The sequence below is a fragment of the Patiria miniata genome, unplaced genomic scaffold (assembly GCF_015706575.1).
Source record: "Patiria miniata isolate m_02_andy unplaced genomic scaffold, ASM1570657v1 HiC_scaffold_6, whole genome shotgun sequence".
Classification (NCBI taxonomy): Eukaryota; Metazoa; Echinodermata; class Asteroidea; order Valvatida; family Asterinidae; genus Patiria; species Patiria miniata.
The window spans coordinates 14,031,228-14,043,582 of record NW_024037073.1 but is presented as its reverse complement, the minus strand read 5'-3'; the positions used below and the strand labels follow the sequence as shown (position 1 = coordinate 14,043,582).

The window sequence follows — 12,355 nt, the reverse complement described above, 5'->3', positions numbered from 1 at the left end:
GTTAAATAACAAATGTCCTATTACTTTTCTACGACTTTCCATGATAGCTTTAAATTCTAGGATTTCTCCAGGTTTTTCCATTACTGTGGGAACCCTGACTTCTACGCATTTGATGTGAGCATCTGTCTATTCATTTTTGGGTCTGTTGTGTCTCAAAAATTCTGGTGAACCAAAACAAAATACTTGAAGTGCAATTTTGGATTTTGCAAGCGCCCAGAAAAGCATACCGGTACCTTTTTACTGTAAGTCATTCTCATGCTATTTAACGCAGATGTAAAAAAAAAAACACCCCAAAAACCCTGTATTTACACTGTAAAAAAACCACACTTTATTTTACAAATATATCCTGACGGCCGCACCTTTTCTTGTGTGAGTGAATTCCTCTCCTGCTCCATCTGGCTATGCTCTTCCTCCATCTTGTCCACAGTGTCTTGTAAGGTCTCAATGTCTTCCTCTAACTGATCCATCTGCTGAGTCTCAATCTCCCTCAATCCCTGGAACAAGACAAGAGAAAACGGCCAATCGGTCACAGTTGGTCAAAGGGTGCAAAGCAGCCAAGTTGTTGTGGGACATGAGGAAGGGAAATGAGGAGGAATAGGAGACGAAATGAATGCAGACGCATTTATGTCAATACCTTCTCTTACAACATTGACTGGATTCACTCTTGATACACTTCATTAAAGGTACAGTCCATCATTTGCAGCTATCCAAAAAGTAACTGACATAATTATTGTTGAAAAGCATACTTGGTTTAAAGATAGTAACGGGACTAAACTCCCTGTGAAATTGTTCTTTCTTGTCATTTTGAAGAAATCAATGAAGAACGGCCTTTCTGACGATGCGTCTAAAGACGCATTGTTGGAAATTTCCGTTAATAGTTTTTTATTTTATTTGACGAAGCGGGCGCAAGCATTGACACGACACACGCGCATGCGTGCGGTTGCTGTAATTCATCAGGCTCAGTGCACGACATCGCATAGCTGCAATCGGCTCAGTGAGAACATGTCTCGGACGCTGAATTCAGGCCAAATCCAAAACATGCCTCAGCAACTTTCGATTTGAAATCGAGATCCTAGAATATTGTTTTCTTAGAATATACAGCATATCACGGAGCTGAAACTTCATCAGGTTAGTTGTTAAGCACCCTTCTTTAGATCTTGAGCACTTTTGTTGCTTCAAACGAACATAATGCACAAATCACAAATGATGGACGCTACCTTTAAGTTAATAAAGTAATGCTTGAAACTGTATTGTATTCTTTGCATCAGTCCTTCCTTGTGAAATGACACACAAAATCTGACAAAACGAATCAGCACAATCCATTTCTGGACCTTCACATGTAAAACATCAAGTGGGGGAATTGAGAGGACTCGAGAGGGTTCCAAAAAGGAGTTAGACTGAACCCCCTCTGAGCCTGTAGCCCTAGACAGGTGTACCTGTTTGGCTGTCAGGCTCTGTAACTCAATGTCCTTCTCCTTCAGCTGTTCCCTCATTCTAACCACCACCTCTTCCAGGGCTTGCTTCTCCATGTCCCAGTCGGCTCGGATCAGCTCAAAATGCTCAATCTGTTCCTGGAGGACGTGGGCTGCCTCAGGAAACCTGCCAAAGAAATTACATCGGTACTTGAATGAATTCACAATTAATTGACTTTTCTGCTCCCATACTTCTTTTCTTAACCCTTGCTCTACGAGTATAACTTTTGGCCAGTCAGCTGGCTACACCAATGCCCTCCTCATTTGCGTATCAGAGCATTAGGCCGTGGTTGGAATGTTCAACCTGAGCTAAAGCTACCATTCAGTTTTAATATCGAAACCTGCATTGTAGATTCCGACACAAAAACACAGGAAAGAGAAGCACAATTTTTTTCTTGATCAAATATTTCTTCATGCCATCAAAAATCACCCCACTGATCTGGGCGGAGACCTGACTCCCCACAGATGGGTGGACACAATTAAAGTTGCCAATAACTATTAACATAAAGGTTTTCATGTCCAAGGAATACTTAGTACAGTTGCCAACCATTTCCAACGATTGGGATGCATTTGAAAGTATTTGCTTGGTTGTGACAATTATTTTAGCGGAGTTAAACTGGACTCACTTTTTGAACACAGGTCCAAAGCGTGAATGTGAACTTATGGTTGGGAATATATTTTGATTGATGGCTGAATATAAATACTTAATACACACAAAAAAAACTCGTTAAAAATGTTCGCTATTTTAGATCATGCTGAAACTTTTACAGATTAATATTTCAAAATCCCGCATTAGATTTTAAATAACCGGTGTTAGATAATCTCACCTCTGTTTCATTCCAGAAAACATGATGGAGTCATCATACTCTCCGTCAAAGCTGATATTGTCGGAGCTTTCCAAGGCACTCGCCTGACTGTCTGGTACCTCGCTCTCACTGGTGGTGTACCTCTGCATGGTAGCACGGCTTGAGCCGGCAGTCCTGTCTGAATCGGTGCTGGTACCAGATGGGGAGTCAGGACGCTTGAATGCGATGCGTCTGACTTCCTCCTGCCTGTTCAAGTCTGCCTCGGTAAGGGGAAGCCTGGAGTTGCTCTCAGTCTCGCTGTCGCCTGAGCACTCTGGGGTCTTCTTGGAGCTACTGGAGTCCGACTTAGAGTGCCGCATCACTTCCAGGTCTTTGTTTAGCCTGACGATCAGGCTCTCACAGCTCTCCTTATCCTCAGCCAGGGAGGCACAGGACACGTTCAGCTGACGGACTTCCATTTCAAGGTTCTCCACTTTCTGTCGGAGATGCTGGTTCTCCTCTTCCAGGGCTTGGAGCAGATCTGGGGTGATGTCCTGGTCCTCTCCGGCGTCCTGGCTTCCACCCAGGTCTGTGATGAGGTCTTCTGCCTCGTCGCCCACTTGGTTGCTGGCCGCCTTCAGGAGGGCGACTGAGGTCTTTCCTTCTGATACCTGAGTGTATGTCAGTTGCAGAAAAAATCAAACAATAATTAAAGCTATAGTCCATCATTTGCAGCCATCCGAAAAGTAACTGGCGTAATTATTGTTGAAAAACAAACTTGGTTGAAAGATAGTAAGGGAACTAAACTCCCTGTGAAATTATTCTTTCTGGGAAGCTTTCATTTTGAAGTAATTAACGAAAGAGGGCATTTCCAACGGTGATTCTTAAGAAGCACCGTAGGAAAATTTAAATTAGTAGTTCGTTTTGTTATTCAGCGCAGCGCGCACAAGTATTGGAACGACGCACACGCGCGCGCGGTTGTTATAATTGGTCGGATCAGTGCGCGACGTCGCGTATAGCTGCAATTCAAAACAATTCAAAACATGATTCAGTAACTTTTGATTTGAAATTGAGATCTTAGAATGCTGTTTTTCTCGGAATGTACAGCTGAAGCTTAGCTGAAACTTCATCAGGTTAGTTGCTCAGCATCCTTCATTAGATTTTGAACTCTTTTGTTGCTTCAAATGAACAAAATGCACAAATTACAAATGATGGACTATAGCTTTAAGGGAAAAATACATTGTCTTGACTCAGCTTTACAAATGCTACACAGCACATTTTCTACGGTGCAGTGAACATACCTGCTCTCCAACATCAATCATCTGGTTGACAAGTGCTTGCTTCTCCTTCAACAGTTGAGTGCGTCTCTGCATCGCCCCCGAGGAGAACTTCTTCCTCGCCTCGTGGAGTTCTTGCCGCGTGGTGCTCGTACTTGCCTAGAAAAAGTCAACAACAAAAAAAGGGAAAAACACATATCAACTGATACACAGGTTACTATTCTGTTCATTTCTATAAGTTCATTGATCATATTTGCTACAAATTTATCAAAGGCTGTGATCAAGAGAACCACTCTGTACTGAGAATTGTCTTTACTTCTGCATTGGGTGTCACAAAATAGGAAAACAAATGCTGACTTCTCTCCTTGTGTGACCTTGTCTTACTCATAGTTGTGGACACAAATTGCAAGAGGTGATTTTTCACCACTTAGAAAACAGAACAGTGTTCCATTTTCACATCCCATATTTCAAATTTTTTCACAAATGTTTTCTTTGGAAATCAGGATGGGAATAAGAAGGGAGAGTAGTTTGCAAAATCTATTTTGAGTCATTTGTGGTACGAAACTTCCAAAATCGAAACTGACTTTATTCTAGAATATGTTGATCATTGCATTCAAGCAAGAGAGACACAGCAAAACACATTCAGCATAGTCTAAATCTACAAAAAAATAAAGATCAAGCAACACTGAAAACACACCATTGAGATACTAATTTTTGATATTTCCTGAAATAAAGACGCCACGGCCATGACACTTATGTCAAACTTTAACCTGAGCTACTAAAATCTACCGAGTTTCACAGTTTAAATCACAGAGTTCAAAGACTAAGGGTTCTTCATAGGTTCAAAAAAGGGAAACTCTCTTCTCTTTGGCCAAACATTGATAAAGAATCAAACAATTGGACTTTTATTCAAAAAAAAAAGAAAAACACTTAATTTTCATTGAATACAAGGTTAAAAAAGCCCATTTCAAACAGGGAAAAAGAGAATGTTTTATTTAAAGGCATCTTAAATTTAAGACCATGAAAGTCTTCTAGTTACATTATTGGCCTTGCATACGGCTAGCAGCAGCACAGTTCAGTTACAATGCTTGCGGATTACTGCATCATGCAATGATTGTGGGTTAAGTGGGTGGTAGAAATTGCAACTCTCTGACTACAATTTGAAGTTAGTGGTAAGAGTACAAGTTAGCTGCTTGTCACTTGAAAGTTTCTTGAAGTCAGATATATTCCACGATGGCATTTCATTCTGCAAAAGATCCAGTGTATAGTCAAATCAACATGAGTTACATTTCCAGTTAAAGACATAATGACTTTCTTTCTCAAACTTGATGACAAGATTGTGATTGAGTGAGTGTTAAACACAAGAGGATTAGATGCATGTACAAGATTCTGGGGCTTTAATCCTAACCTTCCCAACTCCATCAAAATCCATCACCCCTTTGGGGGGATTTTGGCAGACACGCCATCTGTTCCAAGTCCGTCAAAATCCACTATAGAAGTGGTGGTCTTGTGGTGGATTTCAGCGGATTTGGTCCTGAAGCATTATGTGAAGCAGGGTCAGTGGTGGATTTTGCCGGACTTGGTCCAGTACTTAGTAAAACTCAGTAGGAAGTTAGGTTTAATTGAACTTTTTCTGTCCTATTTTTTTTCAGATTGAGATATTTTGCCTCAACCCCCTACCAAAAATACTTAAGTAGCATCAGTCTGTAATCAGACCTAGCAAAATACAAACTTGGCAATTTCATCACTTCCCCTTAGCATCTGTTACACAACAAAGTATAAAGTAAATGAAGGAAAGTCACTGAGAAGGCTAGGATCCAAACGAATAGCCAACTGAAATGTCAAATACAAATTTAAATTTACTGAAGATGAAAATTTAGCACTGATTGGGATAACAGCAATTGTTAGTAAAAAAAGACATCACCACTCAATCACAATCAGGTCTCTGTTAGTGTTTGATAAAGAGCTAAAAAAAAAATTGTTATAAGTAATACTGTTTTTATTCAAGAAATCAATGTGAACAATCAGGTAAAATTATATAAACTCAAAATGCCAGTACAGCAAGCAAACCGTTACTCAAATTATCAGAGAGTATGCATACAGATGAGAATGAAGGGACATAAAAATATCCTGTCCACCCAACAGAGGTCATGCCAAATGTGCATGCATGAATGAACGTCAAGGTGCAAATTAGTAACAAGGGAAAATTTGGAGGATTATTTGGGGTGTTTTGTTTTAGTCGTGTTATATAAACAAAAGGATAAGGAACGCTGCATTGTAACAGAACGGTGCCGCTGCATCGGCCGCGACAGCAGAGGGCTAGCTAGAGTAGAGACAAAGCGAAGATGAACTGTACATGGCTAGCATCCAACTCGGCAAGGAGTCTGTGCTTAGTGGCAAACAACGCGGATCTGACCTGATCTCGTTCACCTCGCATGTCCTCCAACTCCTTCTCCATCTCTGCCAAACAATACCAAAACAAAAATTGATAAAAAGTATTATTATACCTGTCTTGAATACAGTGGAACGTCGCTATACCGAACACCGCTATACCGAACATTCGGCTTTACCGAGCATCAGCCTTGGCTCCCAATTTTTGTGTACAAAACGTACCATACATTGTTGTTGGAAATGTCAACAGAACAGTGACAAATGGCTATTATTTCCTTGATGAATGGTACGAAAAAACCACCCATGTACACTCAAAATATGTGTAATTACATGATTCAATAGTCGCACGTCTTCGAAGTCCTACCAGTACGTATTTGGTGAAGTTCAGCTACGGAATTGAAAAATATTAATGGACACGTTCGGCGACTTTGCGCGTGGTTTGTAAATGCAACTACACAATAACAATTACATATATCAATTCCCCTACTCGTATGTGGTGATGTCAACCCCAACCCTGGCCCATGTTCTGATCCAGTGCCACAACACAATTTATCATGTCTCCTTGCCAATTCCCGTAGCATTCGCAATAAGGGTCCCGACCTGCAAACATATCTACATTCTACACAAGCTAATACGTGAAAATCGCTATACCGAACGATCGCTATTACGAACAATTTCTGTGGATCTTACGATGTTCGTTATAGCGACGTTCGATTGGCCTGCAATGATCAAGTCATAGCACACTCCCTGTGGTATGGTACGACAGTGTGAAATGCTTGTATCGTTGGTACCCATGCTATTTTCACCATGTTTTCACATACGAGTGGGAGCTGCGAACTAGCAGACAATCAGCTGTTTCGAGCACGCGACATGCAGTGAGTTGACGTTTGATTGTCAGGATTGTTGTGTTTACTGCTGTTTGTTTAAGTGATTTTTACCTCAAATTCCAAAGAATCCAATTTGTTGTCTCATATTGGTTATGTATAATTTTTAAGGGGATAATGGTGTGATGGAACGCTTTATAAACGTCTGGTTTCAAACCGGGTATAGGGGTCTGGTTGCCGATAATGGCCCGAGTTGAAGGTGGGGGTTATTATCGGCAAGTTTAAACATCACGTTTATAACTGCTCAATCACACTATTATCCACATTCATAAATACATTTTCGATCAAAAGCCATAAAAAGTCAAAAAGTTGACACAATTTCAATGATTGTGTTCTATCATTTTATTCCATGCTTACATGTGGATCAGGCCACGTCAATGGTGTGCAATGCGTGTGCGTGATGTGCTTTATATATACAAGGAGATCAGATCAGTGTTTCTCAAGCATCTGGCAGTAGCAAAGGCACGCGTACAGGTAGCGTACTGAACACATGTTCCACGGAGCGCAGCTTTAAACACCGGTATTAAACATCAGTTTAAGACCACCCACATGACAGACTCTAGACCAATAGGAACGGGAAAACTATCTCGGGTATTTATGAATTATTGTTGATATGTAATTGTCGGCTTCAGTTTTCAATATTGTCATATATTTTCAACATTGAAATCCTTTTGGTAACAGAATACGCAAATCATCAAAGAGTAACTGACATTGTGTAGAACAAAGAAACTGACCAGTGGGATTTGAACCTTTGACCTCTGGTGCACCACACCAGCACCCTACCAACTGAGCTATCCAGCCCCGTGTTGGCAGTCTACAAATACGGAGACAAATTAGTTAGCTCAGTTGGTAGAACGCTAGTCCTGTTTTCCGCAGGTCACAGGTTCAAAATCCATCCCAGTCAATCTCTTTATTCAACTTTTTGATCAGACTAAGCAAATGACTGGAATGAGGTTAAATTTGGTGACTGTTTTTACACGTACTTACAGGTTTTATGATCCCAGGGAGTTGAACTTTCCACAGTCTCTACCATCAACAAATTTCAATTTCAATTAACTCCCAAGTCTTATTTTACAGAAACCATGCTCCAAAACTGACCACTATTAAGGAAACCCATGGCACATTTTCTGTACTGAAACTGTCAAGGTGCAGCAAAGGTAAACGTGGCTGAACCCTACCTTCCCTCAATCTCAATCCTGCAAAACCTTCAAAAATCTCCCAATCAAATTTTGAAGGATTTTGAAAGGTACAACGTAAGGTTCAATAAAGGTTTATCTCTATCCTGTGATGTGTCACAGGATGTGCTCCATTTTGTACGGTGTTTTAAGAACAAGGGTCAATAGGTTGTAGTATATTGCCAATGGGCTCCAAGAACGCACGAACTGTGCACGACTTATTTTATTCTGAAAGTGTACAAAGCCATAGCATCAAGTGTCATCGGCAGTGGTCTCCCTTACTTGCTGTTGAAGGGGTACTTGAGCACACATATGACAACATATTTCACATTCTTTTGTCTATTATTAAAGTTTGTGGAGTGCTGTGGCCTCGTGGTTAAGGGCATTGGATTCGTGGTGTGCGGGTAAAGCTGCAGGTTGTGGGTTCGAGTCCAGCCCGGGGTCATGGTGCGTGTGCCCTTGGGCAAGGCACTTTGCCACTCATTGCTTCTCTCCACCCAGGAGTAAATGGGTACCTGTGAGGGCAGAGATGGTTACTGTGATTGAATTGGCTTCATTACGCCTAACTGGCAGCATCGAGCTGTATACTCCCCAGGGAGCTGAGATGGTATATGGAATGTTTAATTGGCCCAATGATCAGGGGTAATAATAATGTAAAGCACTTTGATCTTAGTTAAAGCACTACAATGTATATAAGAACCCGTTGTTATTATTATTATTATTTATTACAGAACTCACTTGACAGTTGTTCTTGAAGTGGGACTATTTCTTCTTTCCTAATCTTCTCAATTTCTTGCCTCCCGTCCTCTGTCTTCCCCTTGGCCTTGTCATATTCCTCTAGCAGCCGAGCGTTCTCCTGTCTCTCTGTATCCAGCTTGCTAGCCAGGTCTCTCTTGACCCATCGTAGGGTCTCGTTCTCCTGCATGCCTTTCTCCTTCTCGGCTTTCAGCGCCTCCACCTGTGTTAAAGGGAATGTACAACATTTGCTTTTGCTGCAATTTTCAGAAATAAATGGATTTGGAAGATAAGTATGTTATAGCAAATATTGTTGAACGGGCTTGTTTCACGTTTTGGCCTGGTAGCTGCTGGAAAAACCAAGAAAACCAATCATGTTCTTGTAGTCTGGTTCCCTGACCCCACTTACGATGAAACAGAGCAATTTATAGACTTTGGGGAATTGTAAAGTCAGATAATCAGTCTAGCTGGCTTGTACTCCTTCACAGGTGTCTGATCAATTGTAAAGAAGATGCGGAATAACTAAATTTGAAAAATTAAGAGCAGTTTTTGAAGAAAAAAAACACAGTTTTCTCCAATGCTAGTCGGCTGATCAGCGTTGGAAAAATACAAATTTTCTTGAAAATGTGAGCACACCAGGAGCTACGATTTTACAGGATGCTTTAGACTGTCATTCCCCAACAATCCAGTAAGGTATTTCATGATAATGTGATCATTTCCTTTTTTGATGTTTGCAAATGTTGTACCTTCCCTTTAAAGACTCCATGGCGTGAATTTTCTGCTGGAACATATTTTGTGCAAATATCCATTCCAATGAAAAATATGAAAGCATAGTACACCCCTTTTAGCTAAACATTTTCATGAAGTGCTCTGTTTTTTCCAACGTTTAAAATATCCAACGCTCATTCCAACGATCAAAAGCCTCAAAACCTACACCCTTAAACATGGATATTATGTGATTAAACATGTTAAAAGTAAAGTTAAATGTGATGTAAAGATGCATTTCAAGCATTGCATAGAAAAAATTTCTTTTGGGAAAAGCTATTAAGGTGTGTGTTTTTCTTACCAAACAGGGTGAAATAGGCTTTGTATAGTCAAACGGGTGTCACATAATGAGCCTCAGGTGGCAAATATCTTACTAAATTTATAAAATTTATAGTTGGACAAAGAAAACTGACAGCATCGTGACCCGAGTCTCATATCTTCTGACAGACAGTAAGGTTGCACGTCATGTAGCTGCAGTAAAATTAAGGTCAGTCATTGTTCCAATCATTTACCGTAATGACTAGTCCGCCTAAAAATGAAAGATGTCAGTAAAACATTCTACATTCTACGATAGTGAAATAACAAAATGTAAAGGGAGGAAAACGAAGGAAGAGGCCCATTTTTTCCCACAATTGATTCCTGACCTGTTTCTTGAGGATCTCTGCCGTTTTACTCTTCTCTTTCTCCACCTGCTTGACTTGCTCCAGCTCCACTCTCAAGCGCTTGCAGGATTCATCAAGGTGGTTGAAATTACGCTGGGACTTCTTCAGTGCCTCTTGGAGCTCCTTCACCTTATTCTATTGCAAAACCAAACAAAAATGCATCGTTGAACAATCACCCTGCCAGATGCATTCATTCATTCATTCATTCGTACATTTATTTCCACAGTGCTGACAATTACAAGACACAACATGATATTAACCCTAACCCCTTGAGCACTTTTACAAGAAAGTATCCTGAATCCGCCAAAATCCACCTGTTGTGTCATGCACCAAAATTGTTGGTGTTGGTGACTGCTCAGTATGGAGGGATCCTGAATCCATCAAAATCCTGCAGCACCGCTAGGCTTACAATCCTGAATCCATCAAAATCCCCGTTTTGAATATGGAGGTATCCTGAATCCGTCAAAATACTCTAAAACAGGGGTATGGATTTTGATTGATTCAGGTACATTAGGGTTAATGAAGAACAAAAGAAGAGTTGCCTGTTCCTATATCCCAAACCTGAGAGGCGCGGTAGAGGTACGTGTTAAACATGATCTAATTTGAAAGCATGTGACTAATAACAGAGCCTGTTCAATGAAGAACCACTTGGTCAAGGATGAGGTGATCAGAACAGATGTTGCTATTATAGTACCTTTACTATCCCTCAAACAATTACTGATAGCTGATGCCCCCTCCTGTCCCCTTTCACCCCATTCCCCGGGAAGCAATTACCTGCAGATCCCCTGCTTCTTTTGAAGGTGGCGTTGCAGGTGTGTGAACCGGCGTAGTGGGCGGTGACGTCGGGGAGGTTTCACCGGATTGCAGCACTTGCTCCAGCTGCTCAATGCGGCGTGTGTAGTCCTCAATTTCTTGCTTGTGTCGGCGGCTGATGGTGGCCTGCTTCTGGGAGTGGGCGTCCTGGAGGGCCGAGAGTTCCCGCTGGGACTCGTCAATCTCGTGGCTCAGATCGTGCTCCAGCTCCTATACAGATAAGAAACAAAATAAGAATAGAGTGTGTCCGTTCACATTTTGGCGGACATCTTGGAACAAAACACTGACTAGTCTAGTCACAGACTTCATTATTTGTGTTTACATAGTATGGAGTACCGAAGTGAATACGTCACACGCACAGAATGTGTGTGAAAGACATTAGCGCGTGATTCAGCCCATGAAGCAACATGCACGCGTACTCCATTTGTTTGTACTACACTTTCTGGTTCTAAATGACGTCACACTTCGGTACTCCATAGTGATGTGCATGATAGATTAATCCAAACTTGATATCAAACTTTTCATTTTATTATGGTCATCAAAAAAGACACTGCAATATTTCAAAATGTTGTATATTGGAAGTATTTTTCATACGTTTTGTATAGAATAATGGTATGGTTTTTGCTGCATGTAGCCATGCAGTCTACACTGAATTTCAGAAATGAACAACATGATGAGTAGTCTGTACCTTAATTCTTGTCTTCAGCTGGAGAATTTCCTCAGCACTCGGGGAGCTAGCACTATCTTTATCAAGGCCAATTTCAAACATTGGCTGCAACAGGAAAACAAATAATATTTTCAAAACAACACAACATAAGATCTAGGCCAATTGATACAAAGATATTGAATTTTGCACACTTCAGGATGAAGAAGAGAGAGAATACTGAGGAATTTTATGAGTATGTACACTCTCTTACATCACAATCCCACAGTTGTGGCAAGCATTCGATTTTTCTCTATACCTTTTCTGTAATAACGGTTTGTCATTTCTCTTTGTGTATCACAGCTAAACCATGAATGTTAGGGCAGTACATGCCGGAATTTGACTATGAAGTTAAAACGACACATTTTCAGGGACAATTTGTTCTTGTGCACTCCCGTAAAAGAATCCTACGCACTTTTGAGACTGAAGGCATGTCTGAACTATTTGGCTACAGCTGGGTACTAAACAGGGGCCTATGAAAGCAGGGAGTGTGGTCTAGTGGTTAGGGTTCGTGACTCGTGATCAGAGGGTCAGGGGTTCGAATCCAGCTGCTGGCCATATGTTGTTTCCTTTGGCAAGCTGCTTTACCCCCACTTGCCTCTCTCCATCCAGGAGAAAATTGGGTACCTGCATAAGCTGGGGAGTAACCTGCGATGGACTGGCATCCCATCCAGGGGGAGTAGAAATATTCTC

The 12,355-nt window shown here is 41.1% G+C and overlaps 1 protein-coding gene across 2 annotated transcripts in view; it reads right to left on the bottom strand.

The window, feature by feature from the left end:
* The window catches only part of LOC119742410 (thyroid receptor-interacting protein 11-like), a 34,864-nt gene that overhangs the window by 16,906 nt on the left and 5,603 nt on the right, over positions 1-12,355 (bottom strand). Inside the window, exons 5-13 of one of the 2 annotated variants that reach the window (XM_038218329.1) lie at positions 11,648-11,731; positions 10,921-11,169; positions 10,129-10,281; positions 8,723-8,942; positions 5,891-5,994; positions 3,559-3,693; positions 2,300-2,928; positions 1,437-1,599; positions 360-494 (exon numbers count right to left, since the gene is read on the bottom strand). In XM_038218329.1, the coding sequence (XP_038074257.1) occupies positions 360-494; positions 1,437-1,599; positions 2,300-2,928; positions 3,559-3,693; positions 5,891-5,994; positions 8,723-8,942; positions 10,129-10,281; positions 10,921-11,169; positions 11,648-11,731 (1,872 nt within the window). The remainder of the gene's footprint in view (positions 1-359; positions 495-1,436; positions 1,600-2,299; positions 2,929-3,558; positions 3,694-5,890; positions 5,995-8,722; positions 8,943-10,128; positions 10,282-10,920; positions 11,170-11,647; positions 11,732-12,355) is intronic. The other variant, XM_038218330.1, reaches the window with a different exon arrangement.